Source organism: Pempheris klunzingeri, chromosome 9 (genome assembly GCF_042242105.1).
Source record: "Pempheris klunzingeri isolate RE-2024b chromosome 9, fPemKlu1.hap1, whole genome shotgun sequence".
Lineage (NCBI taxonomy): Eukaryota > Metazoa > Chordata > Actinopteri > Acropomatiformes > Pempheridae > Pempheris > Pempheris klunzingeri.
Window position 1 is genome coordinate 13,369,122 of NC_092020.1, and position 17,304 is coordinate 13,386,425.

At 42.3% G+C, this 17,304-nt stretch overlaps 2 protein-coding genes across 2 annotated transcripts; both read left to right on the top strand.

Moving 5' to 3' along the window:
* The first annotated feature begins 1,562 nt into the window (after positions 1–1,562).
* Positions 1,563–8,368, top strand: LOC139207658 (uncharacterized). The gene is made up of 3 exons (XM_070837393.1): positions 1,563–3,947; positions 5,596–7,986; positions 8,363–8,368. The coding sequence occupies exons 1-3, from the start codon at positions 1,563–1,565 to the stop codon at positions 8,366–8,368; spliced, it is 4,782 nt and encodes a 1,593-aa protein (XP_070693494.1).
* Positions 8,369–9,483: 1,115 nt separating this feature from the next.
* LOC139207659 (protocadherin beta-15-like) lies at positions 9,484–17,304 on the top strand. The gene is made up of 5 exons (XM_070837394.1): positions 9,484–11,877; positions 14,601–14,745; positions 15,742–15,899; positions 16,011–16,922; positions 17,299–17,304. The coding sequence occupies exons 1-5, from the start codon at positions 9,484–9,486 to the stop codon at positions 17,302–17,304; spliced, it is 3,615 nt and encodes a 1,204-aa protein (XP_070693495.1).

The following is a 17,304-nucleotide window of genomic DNA, read 5'->3' on the forward strand; positions in this document are numbered from 1 at the left end:
CCATATTGCAATGTAATCAGCAATGCTGAATACAATCTGTGTGACATCTGAGTCTTTGTTATTTTGATACTTTTCTAGAAATGTATTGATTTAACTCTTGCAGTGCTTGATGCTTTTTTGTTGTACAGCTGTACAAGGTTCCATTGTGTTAAGTGTTTCTAGTTCTTTTGCTGATCTAAATATGCATGAGCTTGTTAAAAAAACATAGAAACAAATTCATTGCAGTGATATCCAGTTAGTACACAAAGTACCCCAGAGGTCATTAGTTCAAAATGTATTTATCTCAACTCTCCCAGCCTTATTAGTAACGTGTCTCTGTGAGTTAGTCCTTAGCAGTTGTCTCACATCTTCTCATTTAGGAAAAGTCTAAGTTAGACAACTATCTGTGGAATGGACGCCATAGCCCTTGTTGTGATAAATAACACTCTTTATAGACCTGGTAATAGTCTACACACTCCCACTTCTCTATGATTCGTCCGCGGTAATTTACCCCGTTTTTACGCTGTTAAAGTGACACTGTTTCAAACATTGGCGATACTGATTTCTCACGAGTTTGTTTGATATTAGACAGATGTGACCCCTTTCTCTTCTACCGACTCTTTTAATTGGACCCAGTCATATCGATCCCTTCCAGTACTTTCTTTGAATATTAGTGCAGTATCCTTCGATTACCAACAGTGAGTGTAAACTGCAACCAGCACCAGTCTATTTGTTCTGAGGAGCTGAATTCTGCCACAGGACCAGTAATGCAATTGGTCTGTCATTTTTGTATATATTTATTGAAATGCCAGTGATTTAACACATCGTCCAGTTTTGTGGCACACTGATGAAACAACAACTGTTTTTAGAGGAAAAACGAGAGTTTTTTTTTCTAAAAGTGTTTTTAAAACAGACTTTTGCAGTCGTCCTGATTTCAGCGAATAAGCTCTGTCCGCGGTGCTGAAAACCTAGAGGGTTGGTGCAATGCAGTTTGAAGGTATGCCTGTGTGCCGATATCACCTTATTTTTGTAAACGCATATCTTATTTAAACGCAGTGAAAGCGGGAAAAACAATACTACAACTTTCCAAGTTAGTCTTGAAACGTATCTTAATGTGTTTTAAGTTGAATGTTTGTATATGTGTCAATTAGTGCAAAGTAGTGGCAGCTTTTCCAGTTATGGTTTGCTATAACTTTACAAAACATCTTAAAACTACGCTACGTGCCATTTAATCCTGAAAAGTCACCTATCTGTTTATAAGGCGAATGTTTATATCACGCCATTAACCTGTCAAAAATATGCCTAACATTTTCTCACATGCTCTATCTCAAATTAACACATTGTGTCGCTGTCTACCAGTTTACTAAGAAACATGGCAGTGCCGTGGAACGTAACGTCTCCACCCATTGTCCTTAAGCCCTGTGTTTCCAGTTATGCTGCGGATGAAAACCGGGCTGTGGGATCGTGTTGCTGAATTTTTTCTTTGGATTTGTCTGATTCAGTCAATCTCTCACGTATTTGCCAGTGGAACCCAATACATTTAGATATTCTGTCCTTGCCTTGGATATTTGTGATTTTGAACAATGGAACACAAAGGATTTTCAAAGCTTGGCCTGGTCACCCGCTTTGTCATCTGTCTACTTCTACTGCAATCCGTATGTGCAGAGGTGAGCTATTCTATCCCAGAGGAGATGAAACCAGGAACTATCATTGGAAATATAGCCAAAGATCTTGGTCTGGATAAAAGCACCCTGTCAACCCGCAAGGCCCGCATTGATTCCGAAGGGAATAACGAACGGTTTTGTGTTATCAGTTTGAAATCCGGGGATCTGAATGTTGCTGAGCGGCTCGATAGAGAGAGTCTTTGTGGCATGAAACCGTCTTGCATTTTAGTCCTGGAACTTGTTCTGGAGAATCCGTTAGAATTGCATCGTATTAATCTACACGTCCAAGATATAAATGACAACTCGCCGCAATTCAAAAGAGATTTAATTAGGATGGAAATTAGGGAGTCCGCAGAGAAGGGTACTCGTTTTCTAATAGAGGAAGCCCATGATGCGGATATTGGTCAAAATTCTGTTCAGAGGTACAGTCTACAGAAGAATGGACATTTTATTCTAATGACTGATGCAAATAAAGTCGAACTTGTTCTAGAGAATAAACTTGATAGAGAGACACAACAAGAGATTGATTTGTCTTTAACAGCTGTTGATGGCGGTTCTCCACAGAGATCAGGTACTGTATTGATACATGTTACTGTACTGGATGCTAATGATAACGCCCCAGTGTTCAGCCAGGCCGTTTATAAAGCCAGTCTGCCTGAAAACTCTCCCTTAGACACTGTTGTGGTTACAGTAAGTGCTACTGATGCAGATGAAGGGGTGAATGGTGATGTAACGTATGACTTTGGTCATGTTTCAGAGACGGATGAAAAACTGTTTTCTATTGACAGTAAAACTGGAGAAATAAAAGTTATTGGTGGCACGGACTTTGAGAAGAAAAATTCATTTGAACTGCGAGTCATGGCAAAAGATGGACTGGGATTAAGTTCTTATGCTAAGGTTTACATAGACCTAACTGATGTAAATGACAACGCCCCAGTGATATATCTGAAGTCTGTGACTAACCCCATACCTGAGAACGTGTCACCTGGTACAGAGGTGGGCATCATTAACGTGCAGGACAGAGACTCTGAGAGTAACAGACAGGTCCGCTGCTCCATTCAGCAAAACGTCCCTTTTAAGTTGGTTCCTTCCATTAAAAACTATTATTCTGTGGTGACCACAGGACAACTGGACCGTGAACTAGTGTCTGATTACAACATTACAATCAGCGCCACTGACGAGGGCTCTCCACCTCTGTCCTCCTCTAAAAGTGTCCAGTTATCTGTAGCAGACATCAACGACAACCCGCCTGTGTTTGAGGAACAGTCGTACAGCGCATATGTGAGTGAAAACAACAAAGCTGGCTCCACTTTATGTTCCGTTGCTGCTCGAGACCCCGACTGGAGACAAAACGGCACAGTGATTTATTCTCTGTTAGCCGGTGAGGTGCAGGGCGCCCCGGTGTCCTCCTATGTGTCTGTTAACGGAGACACGGGGGTGATCCACGCTGTGAGGTCGTTTGATTACGAACAGTTGAGGAGTTTTAAAGTCCAGGTGATGGCCAGAGACAACGGTTCTCCTCCGCTGAGCAGCAACGTGACCGTCAGCGTCTTCATATCGGACGTGAATGACAACTCTCCTCAGATCCTGTACCCCACCCCGGAGGGCAACTCCTTCATGACCGAGCTGGTCCCCAAAGCTGCACACGGAGGCTCTCTGGTGTCCAAAGTGATCGCGGTGGACGCGGACTCCGGACAGAACGCCTGGCTGTCCTATCATATAGTGAAATCCACTGATCCGGGACTTTTCACCATTGGTGTCCACAGCGGAGAGATCAGGACACAGCGGGACATTTCTGAGTCTGACAGCATGAAACAGAACCTGATTGTGGCAGTGAAAGATAACGGACAGCCCTCTCTGTCTGCCACCTGCTCCATGTATCTCCTTATTTCTGATAACTTGGCTGAGGTGCCGGAGCTGAAGGACATTTCTTATGATGAGAAGAACTCCAAGCTGACCTCATACCTGATTATCGCTCTGGTGTCCGTGTCCACGTTTTTTCTGACCTTCATCATCATCATCCTGGGTGTGAGGTTTTGTCGCAGGAGAAAGCCCAGACTGTTGTTTGATGGAGCAGTAGCCATCCCCAGCGCTTATCTCCCTCCTAATTACGCAGATGTTGACGGCACAGGAACTTTACGCAGCGCTTACAATTATGACGCCTACCTGACAACAGGGTCAAGAACCAGTGACTTTAAGTTCGTGTCATCTTACAATGACAACACGCTGCCTGCTGACCAGACTCTGAGGAAAAGTCCTACTGACTTTGCTGAGGTGTTTGGAGATTGTGATGCTTCTCCTGAGGTAGGAGCGTCAAACATTTGATCGACTGTTTTAATAGGTAAAATGGTTACTCACTTGATTTTAGATTTTTTTGACTGGCAGCGCACAATTGATATTGATGTAATCACCCTTTGAATTGGCAAAGGATTTTCCCAAAGTGGTTACCGGTTAATTTCATGTGGGCATTTTTCTTGGTTCAATGTTACAAAAAAAGGAGACGAAGATGTTTTTATTATTCCGAATCTTTTTCCCATAATTCTTAATTATCCCATAAACAATGCAAAGTTGCATCAGTGATATCTTATTATCTTGTTATTAGATCAATTTTCGCTCACTGTACAATAGCTACCTTTAGTTCCCCTTTCTGCTGTCTTTAGAACTATTTTGGCACATGGACACACTTCAAGAAATCATTGTTTGTTGAGGTTTTACAATCTTTGCACATTCTTTCACTCTTCATAGAAATTACCACAGTGTCTCCAGGAATGATGGATCAGTAAAATCAATCATTTTAAACATTGAAGTCTTTTCAATAATTTAGAGTTTCTTTTTTTTTGCTGTGTGATTTAAGTTGATGCGTTTTAAATGTGGTTTGGTCTCGATGCTTGTTGTTGTGGGTAAGATTGTTCAGGTTGGCTCTTTCTCTCTTTGGTCATAGCAAATAAACCATCCACAGTTAATAACATTATGGTCTTTACTTTCAGGGGTCGTAGTTGTTGTCAGTCATGTTTATTTTACTTCTTATTCCTTCTTCTTCTATGGTACTATTCCATGCCTTTCAGATTTGAGGAGTCTTCTCTTGTAACAAATCCTCGGTCTTTCTCTGCATATTTGTAATGTTCCTTCATATTTACAGCGCGAGATGATATACTTTTTGCTATTTACCTAAATGCTAATACGTTTGCTGGTATTTGAATTATTTTGACTTTGTCTGCCATATAGATTGCAATTAGCAGTAAAGTGTAGCTGTTTAACCAACTTGTTGAATCTTGTAGATACTGAGCAGCCTGTGGGAAATGACAATTAAGAATAGTTTGTCATTAGGCTTAAATCATTCCTGATATTATTTTAACAATTCACTCAGCTGTTTCTTTCACTGTTTGAGTGTTTGGGAGCATATGTCATGGATTGTCGTATTGGTCACTCTTTAAAAAACATACTTTGTGGCTAAAGCTGTTGTCTGGATAGCTGTCTCGCAATTTCAAGAAACATTTAAGCGAAAAGATTTATTCAGTAAACAGTGAACTTTATTGGTACTATGTTTTAAGACACATATATATTCGTTCAGGCAAATATGAGGTTACCTGCTTAAATAATGCAATTGTTTTAGAAGTAACATTTGTGTTTGATCTCGTTAACATGTCTCAAGAATGTTAATTTGGCCTGAATATGAATGTGTTCTCCGTAAATGCTGTTTTATTAAATGCACAGCACAGACTTGCTGCAAGTGGAAGTATGCAATTTCTAGAAGAGACTCACGATGTCGCTATGCACCAGCTGTGGGAGATTGTGTGTTGCTACCCACCCTCTATTGTCGACGCATATAGTGACTAAAGGTGCTGCAGTTGATCGTTCAGAGGCAGAGACTTGGTCTTTGGATCGTGTTGATTTTGTTTTAAATCCTTCATTTTTCCGACTGTGTTCCTGTAGCACATATTTACGCTTTCAGATCAGCGTCATGACGGCTGTTATTGGACTCGCATTACAAAGAAGCACCGTTGCTTTACTGCTCCTTTCTTTACATTTGGCTAATGGAGATATTAGCTACTCTTTTCCGGAGGAGACAAAACGCGGATCGGTGATAGGAAATATCGCCAAAGACTTGGGTCTTGAAACAAGCAGACTATCCGCTCGAAAGGCACGTATTGATACGGATGGAAGTGACAAACGTTATTGTGACATAAACCTCCGTACCGGGGATCTGACTGTTGCCGAGAGGATTGATAGAGAGGGCCTTTGTGGAGACAAAGCATCCTGCGTTTTAAAACAAGAACTGATGTTAGAGAATCCATTGGAATTGCATCGAATCAGTCTACATGTCCAGGATATAAACGATAACTCTCCCCAATTTGATAAAGAATCAATCCACATAGATATAAGTGAATCCGCGGCAAAGGGTGCTCGTTTTCCAATAGAAGAAGCACACGATGCAGATATAGGCAAATATTCCGTTCAGATTTACAACCTCCAAAGGAATGATAATTTTATTCTGGGCGTTGGAACCAATTCTGTGGAACTTGTCCTTAACAAAGAGCTTGACCGTGAAAAATTAAAGGAAATTAATCTACTTCTTACAGCTCTGGATGGTGGTTCTCCTGAAAGGTCAGGTACCGTAGTCATTCACATCACTGTACTGGATGCTAATGACAATGTCCCAGTTTTCAGCCAGGCCGTTTATGAGGCTAGTCTACCTGAAAACTCTCCACTGGGCACTGTCGTGCTGACCGTGAGCGCTACTGATGCAGATGAGGGCCTAAATGGAGACGTTACATATGAATTTGGACACATTTCAGAAGATATTAAGTCAATGTTTACCATAGATCCTAAGAATGGTAACATAAAATTGACCACCATGGTTGATTTTGAAACAGCATCATCATTTGAACTGCGTGTAACAGCAAAAGATGGTTTGGGATTAACCTCTTATGCAAAAGTCATCATAGACATTACTGATATAAATGACAACGCCCCAGTGATATATCTGAAGTCTGTGACTAACCCCATACCTGAGAACGTGTCACCTGGTACAGAGGTGGGCATCATTAACGTGCAGGACAGAGACTCTGAGAGTAACAGACAGGTCCGCTGCTCCATTCAGCAAAACGTCCCTTTTAAGTTGGTTCCTTCCATTAAAAACTATTATTCTCTGGTGACCACAGGACAACTGGACCGTGAACTAGTGTCTGATTACAACATTACGATCAGCGCCACTGACGAGGGCTCTCCACCTCTGTCCTCCTCTAAAAGTGTCCAGTTATCTGTAGCAGACATCAACGACAACCCGCCTGTGTTTGAGGAACAGTCGTACAGCGCATATGTGAGTGAAAACAACAAAGCTGGCTCCACTTTATGTTCCGTTGCTGCTCGAGACCCCGACTGGAGACAAAACGGCACAGTGATTTATTCTCTGTTAGCCGGTGAGGTGCAGGGCGCCCCGGTGTCCTCCTATGTGTCTGTTAACGGAGACACGGGGGTGATCCACGCTGTGAGGTCGTTTGATTACGAACAGTTGAGGAGTTTTAAAGTTCAGGTGATGGCCAGAGACAACGGTTCTCCTCCGCTGAGCAGCAACGTGACCGTCAGCGTCTTCCTATCGGACGTGAATGACAACTCTCCTCAGATCCTGTACCCCACCCCGGAGGGCAACTCCTTCATGACCGAGCTGGTCCCCAAAGCTGCACACGGAGGCTCTCTGGTGTCCAAGGTGATCGCGGTGGACGCGGACTCCGGACAGAACGCCTGGCTGTCCTATCATATAGTGAAATCCACTGATCCGGGACTTTTCACCATTGGTGTCCACAGCGGAGAGATCAGGACACAGCGGGACATTTCTGAGTCTGACAGCATGAAACAGAACCTGATTGTGGCAGTGAAAGATAACGGACAGCCCTCTCTGTCTGCCACCTGCTCCATGTATCTCCTTATTTCTGATAACTTGGCTGAGGTGCCGGAGCTGAAGGACATTTCTTATGATGAGAAGAACTCCAAGCTGACCTCATACCTGATTATCGCTCTGGTGTCCGTGTCCACGTTTTTTCTGACCTTCATCATCATCATCCTGGGTGTGAGGTTTTGTCGCAGGAGAAAGCCCAGACTGTTGTTTGATGGAGCAGTAGCCATCCCCAGCGCTTATCTCCCTCCTAATTACGCAGATGTTGACGGCACAGGAACTTTACGCAGCGCTTACAATTATGACGCCTACCTGACAACAGGGTCAAGAACCAGTGACTTTAAGTTCGTGTCATCTTACAATGACAACACGCTGCCTGCTGACCAGACTCTGAGGAAAAGTCCCACTGACTTTGCTGAGGTGTTTGGAGATTGTGATGCTTCTCCTGAGGTAGGAACAGCTGTCAGATTTCCTTTGACATATTTACACCTTAAGCCAACACCCTTGCAGTTATAATTTGTATTTGACTCTCTTGTTTTTATTTTGAACTGGGATTTTATACAATCTATGCCTGTCAGCTGAAGTTACCCTCTATAAATTCGTTTGACTTCAATGCAGTCATAAGTTTCACTTGTGTCTAATTGCACACATTGAGTTCTTCCACTGCAATTTGTGTGTATTTTAAATTCTGTGATCACTGGATAATGCTGATCTCTTTTTACATACATTTTCCCCCGAAACTGTAGTATTGGTCGACGTCTCTGCCTGTGTGTTTAGGGTAGAGCTGCAGATTGTTCTCTGTGTCTCTGTCCTTGGTGCTGAGCAGAACTAGTTGGTGCTGTCCTTGGTGCTTAACCTCGCTGTGGCTCTGGTTAAATGTCATCAGGAGGAATAATAATTCTTTTACATTCTGAAGCAATTTAGATTATAATTTCACTTAAAAACTTGTTTTCCAAAGACATATTGGTCCCGTTTTCTATATAACTTTCAGGGTCTGTGTTGCACATGCTTTACTGTAAGATACAAAAAAACAGGAATTAAAAAAATCATATCAGTGGCATCAGTGAAAGCTTTTTTTCCCTGGTAAATGAGTACAATTTTATGTTTTTAAGTGCATCTCATTGACAAATTCCTTCTATTTACGGTTATTTATGGTCTTTTTCCACGCAAGAAGTTTTGTTATCACCACTTTATTAAAATCAACGGTAAAATTGAAGTCAAACATGTTTTTCCAAGCAGTGCAACATAAAATGCTCATTATTGTATTCTCTTTGTGGTTTTACGCATCATGTGTCTTTAGTCAGATGTCGTTATGTAATTTAAGTAGCCCTTGGAAGAAGGTGGAGGTACATTTTTGAATGTTTCACGACAAAGTACAGAAATGTATTTTAATTCATGGACATACAGACAGACAAGGATGAATTTCTAATCGAACTTTGGACATTTACCGTGCAATACTAACAGACATTATCTGTGGCAAATACTGTTTAACTTTTAGGGAATGTTGTCTTACTATTATCACAGTGAAGTGAATGACTTTAGGAGGAGACACAGTCCTCTGTATAACGTGACAGCACAGAGCACTAACATATCTCTGAACTGAGAAAATGTAAAAACATAATGGCGCTTCAGTACTTTTTGGAACACTTTATTGAATTCATCTGTTTTCAGACATCAAGACCAAACTATCTGATGATGTGTTAAGTGAATCTGCATGTTTTGTAAAAGTGTTATATTTCATTTTTACTTAAGGTGTCACTATAGACCAGCAAAGAGTCAAACGTTCAGCCTGCTTTGCACACCACCCAGTATTGGGATGGACCACCCTTGTGTTCTGTATAGACTTAAGCACAGACGACAAAGGCTGGGAAGACACATATATTGACCGAATACCGTGTTTTTAATGCTTGAAGCTACCGTGTTTTACTTGTTCAGTGCTGTCTGAAGATGATGAATAGACGGCGCGTTCTTCAAAGCTACGGCTTTGTCTTTTTCTTTGTTGTGGTGCACTACGCACACGGAGACCTGAGCTACTCTGTACAGGAGGAGCTCAAGCGCGGATCTGTTATTGGAAATATCGCCAAGGATCTCGGGCTGGGGGTGGGCAGACTGTCTGCTCGCAAAGCTCGTGTTGACATGGAGGGAAACGACCGGCAGTATTGTGGGATTAATCTTCGAAGCGGGGATTTGTTCGTTGCAGAAAGAATAGACCGGGAGGAGCATTGCGGAGAAAAGCCCTCTTGTGTTCTCAAATTCGACCTGCTGTTAGAGAATCCATTGGAGTTACACCGGTTGTCCCTGCAGGTGCAGGACGTAAATGACAATGCACCAATTTTCCCGAAGGATATCATAAAGCTTGAACTTAGAGAGTCAGCTGACAAAGGAGCGAGGTATCGCATTAATGCTGCACAAGATGCAGATATAGGCAAGAACTCAGTCGAAAGCTACGTTTTGCAGCAAAACCCCCACTTTGTGTTCAGTATTCAGACGACAAGCGCTGGCAGAAAATATGGTGATTTGGTTTTAGAGAAGGAGTTAGACCGAGAGGAGCAGCAGGAAATGAAATTGTTGCTGACAGCAGTGGATGGAGGCTCTCCTCAGAGGTCCGGGACTGTAGTCATACACGTCATTGTTCTTGATGCTAATGATAACGCCCCAGTGTTTACTGAGGCCGTTTATACAGCAACATTACCGGAAAACTCTCCCGTGAAAACCTCAGTTATCACTGTAAGTGCATCGGACGTAGACGAAGGGATCAATGGAGAGGTTACCTATGAATTTAGCCGAATCTCTGATAAATCACAAAAGCTTTTCTCATTAGATGAGAAAACTGGAGAAATCAGCGTGACAGGTGACATAGATTATGAGGAGGGGTCGAAATATGAAGTGTTTGTTGAGGCCAAAGATGGTTATGGCCTCTCTTCAGAAGCAAAAGTGATCATAGACGTTACTGATGTAAATGACAACGCCCCAGTGATATATCTGAAGTCTGTGACTAACCCCATACCTGAGAACGTGTCACCTGGTACAGAGGTGGGCATCATTAACGTGCAGGACAGAGACTCTGAGAGTAACAGACAGGTCCGCTGCTCCATTCAGCAAAACGTCCCTTTTAAGTTGGTTCCTTCCATTAAAAACTATTATTCTCTGGTGACCACAGGACAACTGGACCGTGAACTAGTGTCTGATTACAACATTACGATCAGTGCCACTGACGAGGGCTCTCCACCTCTGTCCTCCTCTAAAAGTGTCCAGTTATCTGTAGCAGACATCAACGACAACCCGCCTGTGTTTGAGGAACAGTCGTACAGCGCATATGTGAGTGAAAACAACAAAGCTGGCTCCACTTTATGTTCCGTTGCTGCTCGAGACCCCGACTGGAGACAAAACGGCACAGTGATTTATTCTCTGTTAGCCGGTGAGGTGCAGGGCGCCCCGGTGTCCTCCTATGTGTCTGTTAACGGAGACACGGGGGTGATCCACGCTGTGAGGTCGTTTGATTACGAACAGTTGAGGAGTTTTAAAGTCCAGGTGATGGCCAGAGACAACGGTTCTCCTCCGCTGAGCAGCAACGTGACCGTCAGCGTCTTCGTATCAGACGTGAATGACAACTCTCCTCAGATCCTGTACCCCACCCCGGAGGGCAACTCCTTCATGACCGAGCTGGTCCCCAAAGCTGCACACGGAGGCTCTCTGGTGTCCAAAGTGATCGCGGTGGACGCGGACTCCGGACAGAACGCCTGGCTGTCCTATCATATAGTGAAATCCACTGATCCGGGACTTTTCACCATTGGTGTCCACAGTGGAGAGATCAGGACACAGCGGGACATTTCTGAGTCTGACAACATGAAACAGAACCTGATTGTGGCAGTGAAAGATAACGGACAGCCCTCTCTGTCTGCCACCTGCTCCATGTATCTCCTTATTTCTGATAACTTGGCTGAGGTGCCGGAGCTGAAGGACATTTCTTATGATGAGAAGAACTCCAAGCTGACCTCATACCTGATTATCGCTCTGGTGTCCGTGTCCACGTTTTTTCTAACCTTCATCATCATCATCCTGGGTGTGAGGTTTTGTCGCAGGAGAAAGCCCAGACTGTTGTTTGATGGAGCAGTAGCCATCCCCAGCGCTTATCTCCCTCCTAATTACGCAGATGTTGACGGCACAGGAACTTTACACAGCGCTTACAATTATGACGCCTACCTGACAACAGGGTCAAGAACCAGTGACTTTAAGTTCGTGTCATCTTACAATGACAACACGCTGCCTGCTGACCAGACTCTGAGGAAAAGTCCCACTGACTTTGCTGAGGTGTTTGGAGATTGTGATGCTTCTCCTGAGGTAGGGATACATTGAAAATATCTGAAATAGTGTTTAGCCTTCTACAATATTAATTTTATTTTTTGTCTCTGACTATTTTTAGCTGTATTGTCCTTCCTGGTGGTCGTGCTTAAATGCAGTTTTAATCAGTTTATTGCTCGTCAACTAGTCATGGTGTCTCCTACAGAAGTCAAACTTAAGCTTTTCACGATGTCTTGCTTTTTTGATAATCTCATCTGACATTAACTTTTCCCGTTTAATATCTCAGCTTTACTCTTTACTTTACTCTTTACTCACGAACTGAAGCCAAACTTTTAAATGAGCAACTTTTACAGTGTGTCATAACAAGCTCTCCCTTATCTAGCCGACACAAATACCATATAGTATGTGCACATACTCTTGTTTAAAATGTCTATAAAATATTTGTTTTATGACATCTCTTTGACCTTCTGGCCGCTATTTTTTTTTATTTTGTTTCAATGATTGAACATCTGGGGCATTATGTTAGTTATTCTGTCCTTAGTGCTGAAATCTGTTTCAACCTTTGTTGCATTTCTTAGAAATAGAGACGTTTGCAGTTTATGGTGTTGTCTTTTCCTGCCTTTGCTTAATTCTTTTGTCAGTAAATTTGCCATTATATAGATTTAGCTAAAATAGTAACACTTGTTTTGCCTTGATGTCTGCATATGAATTATTCTTTACTCTATTTAATGTCAAAGTAAGAGCCTCCTCTGGATATTAACTCATTAGGAGCTTATCACTATAAATAGATACTTGGAGAAGGTATGAGAGCAGTATGAAGAAATTTGATCTGGAGCACCTATTTTCATTGTGTTTTGCTGGTGGACTCTTGCTTTTCAAAGTTGGCTTTGGATGAGTAAAATGATTGATACTTGCCTGTGAAATGCATGTAATAGCAGTCAAGTTTTAATAGAAAAGCTCACAGAAATCGTAGCTGTATCCTGAATGTTTGATAGTGTTGTGCTTGATACATTTCAACTTTTTCATTATAAATTAAATGTCAGTCGTATTTATTTAATCTTTGCAACAACTGTTGATCACTGTCAACCTGTTTTAGAGCTAAACATAAAATTTGTTAAAATCTTGGCTTAGATGCTTTGATTTCTTTCCCAGTCAAGAAAAGTGTAGTTGACCCAGATCATTTTGAACCACAGAGATACATTTGGTCTCTAAATATTCTAGTTACCCATTTTTTTCTGCCCTCTCCAGTCTACACAACATTTTGATGTTTTTGATGTTAAGCTTCCAATTTATTTTACCAATCAGTAGTAATATTTTGCATTCTTATTTAATTCTTGCAGAGAAGTATCTCTTTCTGCCATTTTAAATGTCAGTCTGGTTGAACCATTGTATAGCATATTGCTCTAAAAATTATTTTTTGCAATCTTCTGACACAAAATGACATCTATATGTCAAGAAGATGTCCTACAAGCTAAACATATGAAAGACCATTCAGAAATATAGAGTTGTCCTCAGCCGTCTTATTGTACCAAATGAAGCTTTTGTGGCAGGTAATTCCAGACTTTTGAATGATAGTGTACACAGTATATCACTGAACAACAGCACAGACCATGGTTAAAACTGTATCTAAAAAGTAGTCCTCTGTTTCTAAATTTCAAGTGTTGAAAAATATTTTTCATTAATTATCAAGGGACGTCCGAGAATTCATACAAAGGCTAATGTATGATGTGTGATCTTTCCCCTGAGTTGTCAAAATTGTCAACATATTTAGGAGTGGCATGTGTATGAATGCAGTGCCTTAACTTAAAGCATAAAACGTTTTGTGATATATTTGAAAACACAGCATTTAATTTCTAATCTAGAACACTCAAATAATGGTCTAGTAGGTGAAACCTTGCAGTATTACATTTCCACTTTTCCAGTTTGCAAAATTACAAAGTGAGGAGTGTTTTTATGTAGTATGTGAGTGCAAGAACGTTGTTGCAATATATGGAGTAAAACAAAAAAGAATCTGTTTCATCTGATTGGATCTTAACTCAGGAAGGTGTGGATTTGAAGAAAAGGCAGGAGAAAAAATATGACTATCAATGAGGGACATAGGCTGTTTGGACTTGAGTTCTCATTCAGTTTTGAGATGAAATTAAATACTAAGAGTAATAAAAAGAATAAAAGTGATGCTGCATTTTTCCTCAGACATTATAGTTTCAGTTATTTTGCCAAATATTGCTTGGACACAGGGACCCTTTATGAGAGACTATTTCATGGTTGTGTTGCTTTTTTCCATCACAATAATGGTATCATTGCTCGTCTCAAAAGTCAAGGACCTAAAAAAGTAAAGCAATGTTTGTGTTGTTTTTGTTTTTAATGTATATGGATGAGGATTACGAAATTGGTTCATCTTTTTAATATGCAATGAAAAAAAATCTTCCACTCCCTTGCTATTCCTGAACAAACACTCAAGGTGTCAGTGTGTACCAGCAAACGAGGAGGCACGGTTTTCCTCCACCCTTCTGTCTCACAGAATTCCAAAGCCTGACTCCGCTTGTACCGCAGTTGACTGAATCCGCTTCCTGTAGGACTGTTATGTGACTATTTCTGTTTGCTGAAAGACGCCTGGATTACATCGCTGATAGATTGTTACATACTCAATACTAGTTTTTGATTTGCATGGGATCTTTCTCGCAGTAACAATGGGATACAGTAGAATTGCGCTGCACTGTTGCGGCCTTGCTTTTCTTTTCCTCGTCCTCCACCCCGTCCAGGGAGACGTGAGCTACTCTGTTCCGGAGGAGATGAAACGTGGATCTGTGATAGGAAATATCGCAAAGGATCTGGGACTTGATTTGGGCAGACTGTCCGCTCGCAAGGCTCGTATTGATACTGAAGATAACAGTGTGAAGTACTGCGGTGTGAATCTCAGTACCGGAGACTTGATTGTGCAAGAGAGGATTGACAGAGAAGGGCTTTGTGCGAAAAAGGCATCGTGTGTTCTGAAACAGGAACTAGTCCTGGAAAATCCTTTAGAACTGCACCGTATTAGTATCCGAGTTCAAGATATTAATGATAATTCACCACAATTTAAAGAGGAGGCGCTTAAGATTGAAGTCCAGGAATTGGCGGACAAAGGTGCGCATTTACTTCTTGTAGAGGCACACGATGGAGACATCGGAGAAAATGCTGTTCAGGGCTACTCACTTCAGAAGAATGATCATTTCAAACTAAATATAAACACTAAAGCAGGTGGACGAAAATACTGTGAATTGGTTTTGGACAAAGAATTAGACAGAGAGGACAAACAAGAGATGATGTTATTGCTTACCGCATTTGATGGAGGCTCTCCTCAGAGATCAGGTACTGTAGTCATACACGTCACTGTACTGGATGCTAATGATAACGTACCAGTGTTCAGCCAGGCCGTTTATAAAGCCAGTCTGCCTGAAAACTCTCCTCTGGATACATTAGTGATCACAGTGAGTGCAGCTGATGCAGACGAAGGTTTGAATAGCGAAATAACTTATGGATTTGATCATGTTTCAGATGAAAGTAGCAACGTGTTTTCTTTACACCCTAAAACAGGTGACGTGAGAGTAGCTGGATCTATTGATTATGAGAAAATCCCATCCTATGAGATGCAGATCAGTGCAAAAGATGGTCTGGGATTAGTTTCATACGCAACGTTAATTATTGACATTACTGATGTAAATGACAACGCCCCAGTGATATATCTGAAGTCTGTGACTAACCCCATACCTGAGAACGTGTCACCTGGTACAGAGGTGGGCATCATTAACGTGCAGGACAGAGACTCTGAGAGTAACAGACAGGTCCGCTGCTCCATTCAGCAAAACGTCCCTTTTAAGTTGGTTCCTTCCATTAAAAACTATTATTCTCTGGTGACCACAGGACAACTGGACCGTGAACTAGTGTCTGATTACAACATTACAATCAGCGCCACTGACGAGGGCTCTCCACCTCTGTCCTCCTCTAAAAGTGTCCAGTTATCTGTAGCAGACATCAACGACAACCCGCCTGTGTTTGAGGAACAGTCGTACAGCGCATATGTGAGTGAAAACAACAAAGCTGGCTCCACTTTATGTTCCGTTGCTGCTCGAGACCCCGACTGGAGACAAAACGGCACAGTGATTTATTCTCTGTTAGCCGGTGAGGTGCAGGGCGCCCCGGTGTCCTCCTATGTGTCTGTTAACGGAGACACGGGGGTGATCCACGCTGTGAGGTCGTTTGATTACGAACAGTTGAGGAGTTTTAAAGTCCAGGTGATGGCCAGAGACAACGGTTCTCCTCCGCTGAGCAGCAACGTGACCGTCAGCGTCTTCATATCAGACGTGAATGACAACTCTCCTCAGATCCTGTACCCCACCCCGGAGGGCAACTCCTTCATGACCGAGCTGGTCCCCAAAGCTGCACACGGAGGCTCTCTGGTGTCCAAAGTGATCGCGGTGGACGCGGACTCCGGACAGAACGCCTGGCTGTCCTATCATATAGTGAAATCCACTGATCCGGGACTTTTCACCATTGGTGTCCACAGCGGAGAGATCAGGACACAGCGGGACATTTCTGAGTCTGACAGCATGAAACAGAACCTGATTGTGGCAGTGAAAGATAACGGACAGCCCTCTCTGTCTGCCACCTGCTCCATGTATCTCCTTATTTCTGATAACTTGGCTGAGGTGCCGGAGCTGAAGGACATTTCTTATGATGAGAAGAACTCCAAGCTGACCTCATACCTGATTATCGCTCTGGTGTCCGTGTCCACGTTTTTTCTGACCTTCATCATCATCATCCTGGGTGTGAGGTTTTGTCGCAGGAGAAAGCCCAGACTGTTGTTTGATGGAGCAGTAGCCATCCCCAGCGCTTATCTCCCTCCTAATTACGCAGATGTTGACGGCACAGGAACTTTACGCAGCGCTTACAATTATGACGCCTACCTGACAACAGGGTCAAGAACCAGTGACTTTAAGTTCGTGTCATCTTACAATGACAACACGCTGCCTGCTGACCAAACTCTGAGGAAAAGTCCTACTGACTTTGCTGAGGTGTTTGGGGATTGTGATGCTTCTCCTGAGGTAGGAACAGCTGTCAGATTTCCTTTGACATATTTACACCTTAAGCCAACACCCTTGCAGTTATAATCTGTATTTGACTCTCTTGTTTTTATTTTGAACTGGGATTTTATACAATCTATGCCTGTCAGCTGAAGTTACCCTCTATAAATTCGTTTGACTTCAATGCAGTCATTAGTTTCACTTGTGTCTAATTGCACACATTGAGTTCTTCCACTGTAATTTGTGTGTATTTTAAATTCTGTGATCACTGGATAATGCTGATCTCTTTTTACATACATTTCCCCCCGAAACTGTAGTATTGGTCGACGTCTCTGCCTGTGTGTTTAGGGTAGAGCTGCAGATTGTTCTCTGTGTCTCTGTCCTTGGTGCTGAGCAGAACTAG